Raw genomic sequence first — 16,726 nt, forward strand, 5'->3', positions numbered from 1 at the left:
GCCAGCTCAGAGAACAATGCATCATGTAGAACTGAACATCACATCTATTAATCCAGTTTAACTTTGCATTTGATTTTTTTGGTCCGCCTACAGTTGGCTTCTATTGAACTTGCTGTCAGTTAAGACACCTAGGTCTTTTTCACAGAACCAGAAAGCAGTGTGGGTAAAAAAACAAGAGATAAAATTCAGTCCAATTATTGTTACTTATTGTTAAGAACAGACTTAAAACAAGATGAAATCCTTGGCATTTCCAACATTTATTCATGCATCAACCCACATTCTCTTTCCTATTGATGATGTTTACGGTTTCCTTGAGTTACCATGAGGTTCAGAGTCTCTTAAGAGAGTGAAAAAGCGCAGGTGGGTGGCGTGTGCAGGTAGGGCTATTTGACTGTGCTGGGGGTGTTTCAATTTGTTTGTTTTTTTATAAATGTACATTTAAAAATGTGATGCTTTTCCATAAGTTTTTAAAATTTAAATAAGATTAAACTATATGAACGATTGTACAACTTCCTTTTTTTAATGTAACACTATCTTGGATATGTTTCTATATCACTGCATGTAGATCATTCTTCCTAAAGGCAGCTTTGTCTCAATAATGTTGATTTAACTTCGTGACAATCAATCTTTCTTTAACTGAAGTATCGTTGGTTTACAATGTTTTGTTAGTTTCTGGTGTACAGCAAAGTGATTCAGTTTTATATATATGTGTGTGTGTGTGTATTCTTTTTCAAATTCTTTGAAATATTGAACTACTGAATATACTTCCCTGTGCTATACAGTAGGTCCTTGTTGTTTATTTTATATATATGGTGTGTGTTTGTGAATCCCAAGGTCCTAATTTGTCCCTCCCCACCTTTCCCCTTTGGTAACCATAAGTTTGTTTTCTATAACTATGAGTCTGTTGTATAAATAAGTTCATTTGTATATTTTAGATTCCACATATAAGTGATATCATATGATATTTGTCTTTCTCTTTCTGACTTACTCCACTTAGTATGATAATCTCTAGGTCCATCCATGTTGCTGAAAATGACATTATTTCATTTTTTTTATGGCTGAGTAATATTCCATTGTATATATATATATATACCACATCTTCTTTATCCATCACCTGTCCTTGACCAATCTTTACATGTAGGTGGGAGGAGTTGGGGAGAAGGGGCCAAAGGAAGGGTAGAGATTTTATAAATTTTATTGTTTAAAAATGCTAACCATCATCTGAGCCTTCAGCAAGTTGTAATCTTTTTGCTGGTGGGGGGTCTTGCCTTGATGTTGATAGGTGGTGGTTGCTGAGCCTGGGGTGGCAGTGGCAATTTCTTACGATAAGACAACAAGGAAGTTTGCCATCAATTGACTCTTCCTTCCATGAACAATTTCTCTGCAATGCTGTTTGATAGCATTTTACCCACAGTAGAACTGCTTTCAAAACTGGAGACAGTTCTTTCAAACCCTGCCGCTGCTCTATCAACTAAATTTGTGTAATATTTAAATCCTTTGTTGTCATTTCAACAATTTTCGTAGCATCTTCACCAGGAGTAGATTCCATCTCAACAAACCACTTTCTTTGCTCATCCGTAAGAAGCAACTCCTCATCTGTTAAAGTTCTATTGTGAGAGTGCGGCAATTCAGTCACATCTTCAGGCTTCCCTTCAAATTCTAGTTCTCTTCAATTACTTCCTCCACTGAAATCTTGAACCCCTCAGAGTCATCTATGAAGGTTGGAATCAACTTCTTCCAAAGTCCTGTTATTGTTGATATTTTGACCTCTTCCCATGAATCGTGAATGATCTTAATGGCATCTAGAATGGTGAATCCTTCTCAGGTTTTCAATTGACTTTGTCCAGATCCATCAGAGCAATCACTATCTATGGCAGCTATAGCCTTAAAAAATATATTTCTTAAATAATAAGACTTGAAAGTTGAAATTACTCTTTGATCAATGGGCTGCAGAATGGATGTTGTGTTGGCAGGCATGAAAACAACATTAATCTCGTTGTACATCTCCAGCAGAGCTCTTGCATGACCAGGTGCATTATCATTGAGCAGTAATGTTTTGAAAGGAATTTATTTTTTCCTGTGCAGTGCCTCAACAATGGGCTTAAAATATTCAGTAAACCATGTTGTCAACAGATGTGCTGTCAGCCTGGCTTTATTGTTCCATTTATAGAATCAGAGAAGATTTAGCATAATTCTTAAGGCCCCAGGATTTTTGGAATGGTAAATGAGCATTGGCTTCAGCTTAAAGTCATCAGCTGCATTAGCCTCTAACAAGAGAGTCAGCCTGTCCTTTGAAAATTTGAAGTGAGGCATCGACTTCTCCTCTCTTGCTATGAAAGTCCTAGGTGCTGCTGTCTTCTTCCAATATAAGGCTGTTTCATCTACATGGAAAACCTATTGTTTAGTGTAGCCACCTTCATTAATTCTCTTAGCTAGATATTCTGGATAACTTGCAGCAGCTTCTAGATCAGCCCTTGCTGCTTCACCTTGTACTTTCATGTTATGGAGATGGCATCTGAGAAGAAGCTTCCTCACTTCTCTCAGCCATAGAATTGAAGAGTTAGGGCTTTGCTCTGGATTAGGCTTTGGCTTAAGGGAATGTTGTGGCTGGTTTGTTCTTCTATCCAGACCACTACAACTTTCTCCATCTTAGCAATAAGGCTGTTTCACTTTCTCATCATTTGTGTGTTCACTGGGGCAGCACTTTTAATTTCCTCCAAGAACTTTTCCTTTGCGTTCACAACCTTTGCTCACTGCTTGGCACAAGATGCCTCGCTTTTAGCCTGTCTTGGCTTTTGACATGCCTCCCTCCCTAAGCTTAATCATTTCTAGCTTTGGATTTAAAATAAGAGATGTGCAACTCTTCCTTCCACTTGAACACACTTAGAGGCCACTGTTGGGTTTAAGTGGACTGATTTCAATATTGCTGTGTCTCAGAGAATAGGAAGGCCCGAGGAGAGGGAGAGAGATGGGGAAATGGCCAGTAGACAGAGTCGTCAGGAAACATACACATTTACTGATTAAATTTGCCATCCTGGGCACAGTTCATGGCACCTCAACACAATGACAACAGGAACATCAAAGATCACTGATCACAGATCAGCATAACAAATATAATAATAATGAAAAAGTCTGAAATATTGAATTACCAAAATGTGACACAAAGACATGAAGTGAGCAAATGCTGTCAGAAAAAAACGACACCAATAGAGTTACTCAGTGCAGGGTTGCCACAAACATTCAATTTGTAAAAAACAAAATGCAGTCTCTGCAAAGAGCAACAAAGTGAAGCACAAGAAAACAAGGTAAGCTGGTAGTATATCCTCTCAGGTGAGTTATCTGTTCAAGCCGTTTGACCATCTTTTTACTGGGTTGATTGTTTTCTTAGTGTTGCATGAAGAGAGTTTTAAAAATATATTTTGGATATAAGCTCTTTGTTGGATATGTGATTTGGAAATGTTTTTATTCTTTTTATATATAACCAGTTCAGTTTGCTAATATTTCATTGAGGACTTTTGTATCTAAGTTCATGAGGGAAACTGGTCTAGTTGGAAGAGACCAATTGGAATAGACTACTTAGAATAGCTTTCTCTCTCTCCCTTTTTTTTTGTACTGTCTTTGTCTGGTTTTGGTACCAAGATAATGCTGGCTTCATAAAACGAGTTGGGAAGTGTTCCTGCCTCTTCTATTATCTGGAAGAGAATGTGTAGGATTAGAGGTATTTCTTTTTTAAATTTTGTTAAAATTTGCCAGTGAAGCCATTTGGATGAGGATATGTCTTAATACAGTTGATTTTTTGTATATTGATCTTGTATCCTGCAACTTTGATAAATTAACTTATTAGTTCTAGTAACTTTTTTGATGATCCCATTGGATTTTCTACATAGATGATCATTGTCTGTGAATAAATAGTTTTACGGGACTTCCCTGGTGGTGCAGTGGTTAAGAATCTGCCTGCCAATGCAGGGGACACGGGTTTGATCCCTGGTCCAGGAAGACCCCACATGCCGCGGAGCAACTAAGCCCGTGCACCACAACCACTGAGCCTATGCTCTAGAGCCCACGAGACACAATTACTGAGCCCTCGTGCCACAGCTACTGAAGCCCGCATGCCTAGAGCCCGTGCTCTGCAACAAGAGAAGCCCCCACAATGAGAAGCCCATGCACCTCAACTAGAGAGAGCCCGGGCACAGCAATGAAGACCCAATGCAGCCAAAAATAAATAAATAAAATAAATAAATTTATTTTAAAAAACACAGTTTTACTTCTTTTCCAATCCGGATGACTATTTCTTTTTCTTGCCTGATTGCCCTGGGTTAGAATCACCAGTACAATGTTGAATAGAAGTTGTGAGAGCAGACATTAACAGTTTTGTTCCTGATTAGTTCCTGATTTTAGGGAGAAAGGATTCAGTTTTTCAAAATTAAGTATGGTGTTAGCTATAATTTTTTTTTTTAAATAGATGCCCCTTTTCAGGTTCAGAAAGTTCCCTTCCATTCCAATTTGTTGAGGGTTTTATCAGTTATGAATGTTGGATTTTGTCAAATTTTTTTGTATCTCTTGAGATGATCATATGGTTTTTCTTTTTAGTCTGCTAATATGATAAATTAAATTAATTGATTTTTGAATATTTAAACCAACCCTGAATTCCTGGAATAAATCCCACTGGATCATCAGGGATTGAATTGGTAAAATTTTGTTGAGGAGTTTTGCATCAATTTTCATGAGAGATATTGATCTGTAGTTTTCTTTTTTTGTAACATCTTTACCTACCTTTGGTATCAGACCAATACTGGTCTTATTAATGAGTTGGGAAGTAGTCCCTTCTCTTCAGTTTCCTGGTTATGTATAACCAGGTCTTCCCTGGTGGTGCAGTGGTTAAGAATCCACCTGCCAATGCAGGGGACATGGGTTCGAGTCCTGGTCTGGGAAGATCCCACATGCCGTGGAGCAACTAAGCCCGTGCACCACAACTACTGAGCCTGTGCTCTAGAGCTCGCGAGCCACAACTATGGAAGCCCGTGTGCCACAACTACTGAAGCCAATGCGCCTAGAGCCTGTGCTCCGCAACAAGAGAAGCCACTGCAATGAGAAGCCCGCACACCGCAATGAAGAGTAGCCCCGGCTCGCCGCACCTAGAGAAAGCCCACGTGCAGCAACGAAGACCCAGCGCATCCAAAATAAATAAATAAATAAATAAATAAATAAATAAATAAATAAAATTTAAAAAAAATGTTTGATCGAATTCACTACAGAAGCCATCTGGGCCTTAAGAGTTTTTGTGTGCCTGTGCTGCGGGAGAGGGGTGTTTTAAACTACATATTGAGTTTCTTTAACAGATATAGGGCTATTCCAATTTTTTACTTCTTCTTGAGTGAGTTTAGTAGCTTGTGTCATTAAAGGAATTTGTCCATTTCATCTAAACTGTTGACTTTATTGGAATATAGTTGTTAATAGTATTAATAATAGTTGTTATTATATTTTAGTGTATATAGAATTGGTAATAATGAGACCTCTTTCATTCCTGATACAGATAATTTGTGTTTTTTCCCTTTTTTTTTCCTGATCAACAGTGTGGCCTGAAGTGGATCAATTTTATTGATCTTCTCAGAGGACCAGCTTTAAGTTTACTGGGTTTCTGTTTTATTTATTTTATTGATTTCTATATTGATCTTTATTATTTCCTTTCTTTTGCCTACTTTGGGTTTACTCTGCTCTTTTTTCTAGTTTTTAAGGTGGAAGTTGAGGTTACTAACGTAAGATCCTTCTTCTTTTTTAATATAGGCATTTAGTGCTATAAATTTCCCCCTAAGCACTGCTTTAATGGCACCCCACAACTTCTGATATATAGTGTTTTCATTTTCATTCAGTTAAAAAATACTTTCTAATATCCCTTTTGATTTTTCCTTTCATACTTGGATTACCTAGAAATGTGTTATTGAATTTCCAAATATCTGGGGATCTTCTAGAGGTCTCTTTGTTTCTGCTTTCTAATTTAATCCTATTGTGGTCTGAGACCATACTTTGTAAGACTTATATACTTTTAAATTTATTGAGAGTTGTTTTATGGCCCTGAATATGGTCTATCTTGCTGCTCATGCTGGTTTTCCATAATTCCTAAGTCCCAGTGGGGTGATTCAAAGGACCCATAATGGAAGCCTGCACACACTGTGGGTTTCATTATAGGAGAGGAAGACTGAGCTTGGGGACTCATGACTTTCATAGCAAGCAGAAGCAAGACTGTTCTTTGTTCAAAGGGGTGAACATTACCTCATCTGTCAAGATTGCTCACTGCAAATACAACCCGGTGAAATTGCCTGGATAAAGCGGCCAGGGTTCTGCAATTTTGGCATACCTGCAAGAATGTGCAGGCATCATCAGGACCCATGGTGGATTACCCCCCAACAAGGGGACACAGTTATGTGACTTGGAAACAGTTTGACTCTTTCAGGTCTTGCTTTTGCGCTTTTTCAGGTAGCACCAGTACATCATTTAGTTTAAGCCTAATGCCCCTTTCCCCACTCCCCCACTTCTGAACACTCTATCTAATGCTCTGTGAATTATGAGGTTTTCCACTCTGGTCAATGGAAACAGGAACTATTTCCAGCCCTTTGGAAATTCTAAGAATCGTTCCTTCTAATCTTTTTGGGTGCTTCCTTCCTTGGCCTCAGGTGTTTTTCTCCCACACATTCACTGATAAGACTCAAGGGAGACCCTCTGCAAATCTCCAGGGTTCTCTCTCTCTTTGCAGCTCTCTCCTCTTCTGCAACTGGCCTTGCAAACTCTACCCGCCTTTGTCTCTCTGAACTCACAGTTGAGGGAGACCACTGAGCTATGCCTGGGTTCCCCTTATTCTGGTACATCTTGGAAACCTTCTCCAGGCAATAACCTGGGGCAATCAGAGTGCTCATGTCATTTGTTTCCTGCCTCTCAGGGATCATCATCTTTCATTGCCTGATGGTCAATGTCTTAAAAAGCTTTGCTTAATATATTTTCCTCCAGATTTTAGTTGTTTCAGGCAGGATTGTAAATCTGGTGTCTTTTAATACATTTCATCTGGAACCTGAAGTCCCCACAATTTTTGAAGCATAACATTAACAGTTTTTGTAATTGCTGGTCCAGTTTCTAATAATTAAATTTACTCATAAACTTGTTCCGAGATTATAATTTTAATCCAAAATTTAAACTTTAAATTTTAAATTTAAATCCAAGCAAATTAGCTCAGTCACTGTTTCTAAGGATACTTATCTTGTCAACAAATACTTGAGCACCTAGTGGTTTTTGGGGATTACAGCTGTGAACAGGACAAGAGCCCTGGCCTCATGTAGTTCATATTCTAATGGGCATGTTTTAAAAAAATGTTAGCATGATGTATTTGCTAATTTGTCAAAGTTTTTTTTTGCAGAAAGCTCAAAAAAATAAAACTAAGTGATGTAAAAATTCTAAGGAACAATGATGAATCCAGGCATACTTTTGGCTTGAAACCTGGCTTCAAACAAATTGAAGCCAATTTGTTGGCTTGTCAACAAATTAGTAGCCCTGAACCACAGTTGTGTAGCACCGGTGGGCAACTTTTATTCAATTTGGACATAAGTTGCATGAGGCAAGTGCCCTGCCTGTCAGCTGGCCTCTGGATTCCCAGTGTCTAACACATATGTGATGAAAAAATGTCAACCTCCTCTTCAAGGGACCTCATCTTGGTTCCTACAGCGGCATAAGGGACAGGAAACAGCCAGCCAGGATGGTAGGGAGGAAAAGGCTTAAGTGCAGCACATCAGGGGGAGATGGAAATGAAACATGAAGCTGGCTGCTTGTCCTCAATTGTCAGTTGTTTTAAGACTGGCAGGTGAGAGCAGACACTTCCTGCCTTTGGTTTGGTTCCTGACTTTTTAACGTGGCTGGGCCAACTCCCTTGCCTCGGTTTCCGCAGGTGAGGGCAGGGAGGAGAGGAGGAAGAAAGGGGGTGCCGTAGCTTCTAAACTTTACTTTTTAGGGGTGTATGTGTGTGCTATCTATGAATACGTGGGAATATATGGAAAACGTGAATACGGGACAACTTGGATGTGCTGGGGGTGGTCAGGAGCCCAGGCCGTGTGTGTCCCTCCTCTGATCCGCGAACATCCACCCACCCGGGTAACCCACCTGGACGCCCGCAAGTCCAGCCGCGCAGCGAGCCAGAGGGTGGGTGGGAGGCGTGGGCTGGTGCCGGCGGCCTCAGCTCGCAGCGCCGGAAGTTTGGGGCAGCACCGGGAACGCGGACCCGAGCCGCCTAGCACCGCTGCCCGCCAGCAAGTGCTCGGAGGGGCGGGGGCGGGGGCGGGGGCGGGGGGAGGCCGGGGCGGGGCGGGGCGGGGCGGTGGGGGCGCGGCCGGGCGGCTACGTGACGGGCGGCGCGAGTATTAAGCTGCGTGGCCGCTGCTCCGCCGCCCGAGCTGGTGTTTCGCCCGCGACCCAGCGCCCAGGTGTGCCGCCCCGAGAGGACCGCGCGAAGGTCACCCCGCGCCCGCCAGCCCGTCCGCCGCCCGCACCTCCGCCGAGCCCCGCGCGCCTCGCCGGCCCCGCCGCGTCTCCGCCCGCCCGTCCGACCGCCCGAGCCCCGCGCGCCCCACCGCAGCCCCGGCCACCCGAGCGCCATGAACCAGATCGAGCCCGGCGTGCAGTACAACTACGTCTACGAAGATGACGAGTACATGATCCAGGAGGAGGAGTGGGACCGCGACCTGCTCCTCGACCCGGCCTGGGAGAAGCAGCAGAGGAAGGTCAGCCAGGGCCGCGTGCCCGCCGTCTGCGGGCTGGACCCGCGTGTCTCTGTGTCGCCTTCCCCGGGGGGCGACCGCCCGGGGGCGCCGCCGATGGTGTGGCCTAGCGGGAGGGAGCTTGATGGAGGGTCGCGTTGTCCCATGTCCTCGTAGCCCGGGAAAAGTCCAGGGACAGGCACGGAACTGGGCGTCGTGAGTGCGCGCGCGCGAGTGTGCGTGGGTGCGCGCGTGTGTCACATAAGAGTCACAAAACGAAGAATGTTAGGGGAAGAACAGTGCAGCCGTTTCTGTTTTAACCTGCATTAGACCAGAATGTGAAAGTCTCAGGTCTGCTCCTGACCCCCTGAGTCTGTGACCTTGGGCACAGAGTTGTGTCTTCTGGTCCCGTTGTGTCCCATTTCCCCCTAACCCGTCTCTCCCCAAATAAAAGAGGTCAAAAGAACATAGGCTTCATTCCGATTTTCACAGGGCTGCCCCAGAGAGTAATTGAAAATCATTTATTACATGTTCTGGGGTTCCCTGGAGAGAGATGCTGTATGAACACTAGACGTTCACCGATAAATTAATAGTTATTTCACACTCTATTTACGGTTCATTGAGGTAAGCGCACAGGGACGAGGGAGTCAGCCAGCTTTAAAAGTTCCCTTCCCATCTTGGTTGGCGCTCTCTGGGGGCCCAATGGAACATTCCACTATCTCAAGGTTTCTTCTTGATCCCCTTGGCTAGAATTCTAGGGACTGCTCACCAGGAGGCTAAATCCCGCCTCCTGTTTGGGCATAGAGCCTGGCCGGGTCAGGGATGCCAACCGAGACCTGCTCACCCAACCTTATGATGACAGTGTCCTGGCAAAAGCAAAGTGCCCTCTGCTTTTCCCCCCTATTTTTCTCGGGTTGGGGCAAAGTGGGTTTCCCTTATAAGGGCCTGCCATTAAGTGGATAACTTCTGTTGACCATCTGTGTGCCTGGGAATGCTCTGTGTAGCTGCCACTGTGGGTGGTTATCTGATAGTGCCTGGTGAATGTGTCTGACTATAGGAAACACATACTCCCAACAAACAGTGTTAGCTGAAGGAGAGAGGTCCCATATTTGGATAATTATCAGATAAACATTTTAGGGTTTTTTGTTGTTATTTATAAAATAACCATGATATTTTCAAATCAAGATTTTTCTTTTGTTGTCTATTCTCTCTTTTAAAACCACTTACTATTACTGTTTTAAAGCTCTAATTTAGCTACATTTCATTCTCCCCCTTAGTTCCATCATCCCTGCCTTCTTGGAAACAGTAGAATTGGAGTGATAAGTAGAAGCTGAGTCTATAAAGGAGAATAAAATTTCAAACCTTCTACAATTTTTTAAACACCTGGCTTGAGGATTATTAATGTGTTGTTATTATCATTATTATTAGTTTGTCATCTGGGCTAATTGCTGCATCATCAATGAGAAAGAAGTTAAATAGTCGCTTTAATTTTTAACAGTGAGTGTTTCTTTTTAAAAATTTTTCCCACAATTTTGATGACTACATGTTTTCATGGATTTTTTAAAAAGTCTTAAGTCTTTGTTGCAGAGATTGCTTTTTTTTTTTTCCCTCATGAAGAAGAGCAAAATAGCTAAGGAATTGGAAGGGTAGTCTGCCCATCGTTTTTGAAAGTAATAGTCTAATCACAGTGGTTTCTGTTGATTTTTTAAAATTACAGTACAGGATAGAGTTAATTTTAGTTTCCAAAGACCACATTGATATATGTCTTCTGTCATATACATATAATTTTAAAATTATTTTTAATATATGATGTATAATTATATTTTTAATTTATTCACAGTATTTTTGGATATAATTTCATTGCTGTGATTTTTTTAAAGTTTGGGGTTCCTGTGTGAATATATTATTATGTATTAAAAAACAGACATATGTCCTGGTCCTTGTATAAAATAATGCTAAAAAGTTTAAAGTGAGAATTCATTTTTTTTCCTCAGGTAGGTTGAGTGCTGTGTTGTGACTTTAGTGACAAACAAAACAGAGCCAAACATTACATTAGGACACAGACCTGAACAGATCCAGAAGATCCCCTGTTTCTACTTTTGGTAGAGAACCCACTCAAGTCGGTAAAGTAATACTGAACTGTGAGGTCCGGGCAACCAAAGCAGTAGCCTCTATTTATGTCCTATGAGCCAAACTGCTGGAACAGGACAGGGATAAAATGCCATTGTTTCTATTGTGGGCTACCTTTTCCACACTTGCCATTTCAATGATATGCCGGGTATGAGATCTGTCAACAGATGCTGGTAACACATGATGACGTCTGTAGCGTTATAATGGATGAGGGACCTAATTATATCCCCAGTTCACAGAGTCTCATGGGCTGTGGTAAACCTTGCTCTGGTATGGAATGCCGTGCTACAGAAGGACTTAGTAAAACTGTAGTGCTCTGTGTGTGTGTGTGTGTGTGTGTGTGTGTGTGTGTGATGGGAAATCTTTTTTTTTTTACATAAAATTTACCATCTTAACCATTTTAAAGCATCCAGTTCAGGCGTGCTACGTACATTCACATTGTTGTGCAATCAATCTCCAAGAGTCTTTTCATCTTGCAAAATTAAACTCTGTATAAAACAATAACTTTCTATTCTCCCCACCCCCCAGCCCCTGGCAACCACCCTTCTACCTTCTGTCTCCATGAATTTGACCCATAGGGACCTCATATGGGTGGAATCATACACTGTTTGTCCTTTTGCATCTGGCTTACTTCACTTAGCATAATGTCCTCAAGGTTCATCCACGTCGTGTCATGTGTCAGAATTTCCTTCCTTTTTAAGGCCGAATAATATTTCACTGACTGTATGGACCACATTTTGTTTACCCATTCATTGATGGATGCACACGTGGATTGCTTCTACCTTTTGGTTATTGTAAATAATGCTGCTGTGAACATGGGTGTACAGATATCTCTTCATGTCCCCGCCTTCGGGTTTTTTTGGTTAGATACCTAGAAGTGGAATTTCTGGATCTTGTGGCAGTGATTGGTTTTCAGTTTTCTGAGGACATGCAGTGCTTTTTCCAAAAGAAGGCAATTTAGAAGATGTTGAATTTAGCATGAGTATGTACAGGCGTTTCAAAGTGCTCTCCTCTTTCAGGGGTGTATAAGAATATTTATAGTCACATAAATGAAGCTCTCTTTAGTGGACTTCTGAAACTTCTAGAGCTTTGGTGTTTAGAAGTAAGCTTCTCCTGGAAGCAAAGAGCACATTCAGCCTTTAATTCAACTGCGGCCTAATCGGGAGGTGACTTGTCAGAACAGCAATGCTGAATATGTGTGCTATCTCCGTGGGCACAGGACGCTGTCCTTCACCACTCAGGGAGGCTAGAACAGACCTTTTAAGGAAATGACTGTGTGTTTCGATACATAAAGGGTCCTTACCTCCTTAATCTGTACGGGGCTAGGTGATAGATACTCTTTTTCACCAGTTGTGGAGAGCATAAGAGAGTCGTTCATTTATTCCACATTCAGAATTCTGATTAGTTTTCATCGTTCCTAAAGAAATCCAAGTTCTTCCGCATAGTCACAATTTAGATGGACCAGCTCACCGTTCACCTCAGCACACCTGCTGCGTGTCCTGTCATCAGGCTGAAACGTTGCCACGTGGGGTCAGGCGGTGGGGGAAGGACGCTTGTGTGGGAGCAGCTGCGCACAGGTTGGATTAAATAGAGGATCCAGAACCTGCCAGTTGCCCCTTTCCGTGTCTCAAGGAGCAACTGCTGGTTAAGGGTGCAGGTCAAGGCTCTTCTCCCCTGCACAGTGGAGTACTCTCTTGCGGGAATTTTTCCTGGGGAAAAAAAGGCACGAATTGTTCCAACGAGGTGAACGATTAACGAGGGGCCTGGGAAGTGTCTCAGACTCATGAGACCCAGATGAATCTCAGCTCTGCCTGGTACCTACCCTCTGTTTGGCCGTAATCAAGTCACTAAGCCTTTCGAGTTCCATCTCTTCATCTAGAAAATAAAGATAAGGGATTCCTGTCTTTCTTGCCTCACAGAGTTTTTCAGAATCAAATGGTCAAACTAGTTTACGTCGAAGGGGCTTTGTATGCTGTAGAGGGATCTGTAAATGTTCAAATATTATTACTGTCCTAGTGCAGCCAATACGTATTAATTTCAGCAGGTGGTGTCGTAGTCATTAGCACTGTGATTGAATTTGTGAGGATGAAGAAGCACGTGATTTGTTCCTTAGTGACTTGGATGTACTTTTCAAAAAAAACTGTGGTAAAATGTACATAACATAAAATTTACCATTTTAACCGGTTTTAGGTGTACAATTCAGTGACATTAATACATTCACGTTGTTGTGCAACCATCACCACCATCCATCTCCAGAACTGTTCCATCACCCCCAAGTTAAACTCTGTGTCTATTAAACAGTAACTTCCTATTACCTCCTCCCCCCCATGTACCTTTAAAGGTAGGGTTTACACGCTTCCACACTTAGAACAAGAAATTGTTTAATAACAAGTGCCAGGTGCTTGTTGTATAAAGAGCAAAAATTTTAGGAGATCAAATAAGGAAAACCATTGTGGGTGAGGATGATGGGGAAACAGCTTTACAAGGGAGTAGAACTTGGGGTGGGCCTTAATTTGAGGAATAACTAAATACTAGCTGGGTGGCGAGGAGAGAGAAACAGAACATTCCTGGCTAGAGAAATAGAGTGAACAGTCTAGGCTTAACTGAAGCTAAAGATGCAGATTCAGATTTAGAGAGAAAATTGCATAGGTAATCCGGGGCCAGTTTACAGAGGACCTAGGATGCCAGGGTGAGCGTGGACTTCGTTCTTCAAGCAGTGCAGAGCTCTGGGAATATTTGAGCCAGGAAGAGCCATGCCTCAAGTAGAATACTGTTTGCAGAATAAATCGGAGTGGGTGAAGGCCTGAGGTGGGGGACCCAGGTAGAAGCCCGTTACAGGGACGATACGTTTAAAGCGGTGAGGATTAGAAGCAGTGGTGAGGAAGCCATCAATCTGAGAGTGATCAGGAGGGATTATAAAAAGTGTTAAATAACTGCCATGTTGTTGCATGGCAGGCTGTTGTATAAATCCAGTTAAGCAGACGTGATCTCACCATTAGAGCTCCTGGGCTTAAAACTCAAGATAGTGATATTGACAAGTAACAAAGAAACTAATGAGGAGTGTCTGCTTATCTAGTCAGGAGAGGTGTCTGGGTGGAAAGCTAACCATTTACAGGATGTATCATTCAGTGCAGGGGCTGAGTGCTGAGGGGCAAGTTGTGTGTCCAGGTGGCCATTGCCTACTTGCAGGGCTGGAGTTTCAGGCAGCCTTTGATGTCCAGAGAGAGTTGCTGATGGGCAGGCTTGCAAAGGCAGAATCTTGTATGAGCCCTAAGAAATCTCTGCCCCCAGAAGGGCTGTTGTTCTCAAGATGCCCTTGGTTTGCTATGGAGAACCACAGGTGCAGGAGTCGTAAGGTGGAGAAATCACTCTTTGTGATTTCTGCGTCTTCTCTTAGGCACTGCAGTGTGTCCTGGGGTCTGCCCTACCCCTTCAGCCACATTCACCAAGGAAGAAACTTGAACCCAAGATACGATTTTCCGGGAGCGTAGGAGGAGGAATAGAACTCTCAGCTGGGAAGCCTGAAGAACAGCAGCTTCAGAAAACTGTCAGAAAGCGCTGCAGTCGGTTGCTGCAGCTGGGCTACAGAAAAGGCGAAGCTCTGGGGTGGGTGGAGGCACTCCCGTGGTGAGCAGAGGAGTTGGTACGGAATACGTTGGAGGACAGTCAGAATTGTACCGCTGTTTCCCTGGGAACGGTACTAGTTCTTCCAGAAAGAACAGAACGCAAAGACGAGGGGGAAAACGCTTGCTAACTACCGTGCTAGACTTAGTTCAAAGGAAGGAAAATCTTGAGTGCCAGAAATGGGTTTTTCTAAAGAAGCTGAGGAACATGTTTTGCACAAGCACGTGTCAGTCTGAGCACTTGCACACTCGCCTCTGAGCCCACACCACACCCGTACCCCTCCCCACGATTTTCTTGATCAGAAACTAGATGTTTTCTCCTGCAGCCGTACTGAAGGGCAGAATAGAAGTGGAGCACAGGCACGGCTGTTTATTCTTTTCATTCCTTTGGCAGACGTTTATTACGGTCCCGCTAGAGGCCCGGGTTAGGCAATGGAGTTGACACCACCCCAGGCTTTAAGGAGCTTGCAGCTTAGTTCAAGAGACAGAAAGGGCAGTGAGAAGTACAGAGGAGGGACGCGCAGTTCACCCTGGCCGGTGGAAGGGAGTGGAGAGCATTTCCAGAGCCTCTCCTGCATGGTCCCCTGTCGCGGTGCCTGGAAGCATCTTCCTCCCTGACGCTGTGCAGGGAAGCTGGGAGTTACCCTTGAGGCTTCCCTCTCTCTCAACTCCTGTGAGCCCACCTCCTAAAGTCCTCTGGACCCTGCCCCTTCCTCCCGTCATGTGCTTGAAGGTCTTCAGGGCCTCTGCACTTCCTGCCTGGATGGGGGTGGTGGCCCCTGCTTTGTCGCCCTTCCACACACCGTGCTTGCCTTCAGGCTTTTTTCTGCCTGATGCTGCAGGAGTGATCTGTATAAAACACAAGCCTGGTCATGGTATTTCTGCTTAAAGCCCCTGTGTGGTTCTTTATTGCCTTCAGGAGGGTGTTGGGAGCCAGGCCTGAGCCAGCCTCTGTCTGCTCCGCCTCTCCCCCCAGGGCTCCTGGAGCCCACGTGTTTGATTCTCCTCTTTGCTTATACCCGAGACTACCTCCTCTACCCGCCCTGGGAGTTCTTCTTCCTTGGGCCCCTCCTCTAGAACATGGGTCCCTGGGTGCTGTCCTGGTCTCCCCTATGAGCAGACGCTGTCCTGTGGCCCCCTGGCCCTGCAGTGGTCCTGCTTAGAGTCTGCACTCGCATTTGTGCAATGCAGGAATTGTAAGTCATATTTCTGAAAAGAATTTAGTACAATTAAATTTTTATTTTGCAATCTTTGCAACTCCTTGAGCTACAAATGTATTAACTCCGGCTCATACTTGTTTAATGCTCCTTAAAGATGTTTTCTCAAAGCATTTTCTCAAGTTCCCCAAATGATGGACTTCTCCGACTTAGCCCTTATTCTCAGACTGAGCCTACAAAGATAAGCTGTTTAATTAAAAAAATAATAATAATTTGTAATTTAGAGATTTGGGGAATAAAATAAAATCATACATGTAGATTTATTTAAATGATAATAAAATGTGTCACCATATTAATGAACAAAGCTCTGGTAGCCTAAATTGGATTTGAAATGACTGTTTTGTCCAGATTGAAAACCTTTACCCACATCATAGAGAAAATTCCAAACTCATTTAGATTCAGAGAAGTATACATTTAAATTTGTTCTTCTGAATGTAAAACCTGGTAAGACAAAAACTTTTGGAAGACATGCTAGGCTTCACGGTAGTGGAAATGGAAAAGAGAGAAGAGATGCAGATGATTCTGCAGAGCGTGTGGACCCTGGAAAAGAATTGGCCTGGGCGGTATTGATATAAGCCGAACCCAAGACTACACAGTTAGCATGGCTTTGAGTTGTCTTGCTGTGTTTGTTTTTGCTAGGGGATAAATGTGTTTGTTTGTTTTTGCTAGGCGATAAATGTGTTAGTCATCATTCCTAGAAATTACTATCTAATGAAAATAGATTCTCATTAGCCTCCGTTACAACCTTTTCATTAAAAGGCATGCTATCTCGGGAAAAACTCTTATTTTTTTAGTGATTGTGAGGATCAAGTGGGCAAGTAGGTGAATATGAGATTGAGGGGAAATGAGAACAGTATTTGATATTGAAGGTATGACTGAGTCTTATACAGACAATTATAATTGAGATTGGCAACTCAAGAAATCCCCGGGAATGCCCTGGCGGTCCAGTGGTTAGGGCTCCGTGCTTCCGCTGCAGGAGACACGGGTTGGACCCCTGGTCGAGGAACTAAGGTGCTGCGTG

General features: G+C 43.1%; 1 protein-coding gene across 1 annotated transcript in view; it reads left to right on the top strand.

Moving 5' to 3' along the window:
- The first annotated feature begins 8,420 nt into the window (after nucleotides 1-8,420).
- Nucleotides 8,421-16,726, top strand: part of ACTN2 (actinin alpha 2) — a 74,271-nt gene continuing 65,965 nt past the window's right edge. The window contains exon 1 of the mRNA XM_059900975.1: nucleotides 8,421-8,759. Within this exon, the coding sequence (XP_059756958.1) occupies nucleotides 8,634-8,759 (126 nt within the window). The 5' untranslated portion in view covers nucleotides 8,421-8,633. The remainder of the gene's footprint in view (nucleotides 8,760-16,726) is intronic.

The sequence above is a fragment of the Balaenoptera ricei genome, chromosome 16, assembly GCF_028023285.1.
Source record: "Balaenoptera ricei isolate mBalRic1 chromosome 16, mBalRic1.hap2, whole genome shotgun sequence".
NCBI classification, from domain to species: Eukaryota; Metazoa; Chordata; class Mammalia; order Artiodactyla; family Balaenopteridae; genus Balaenoptera; species Balaenoptera ricei.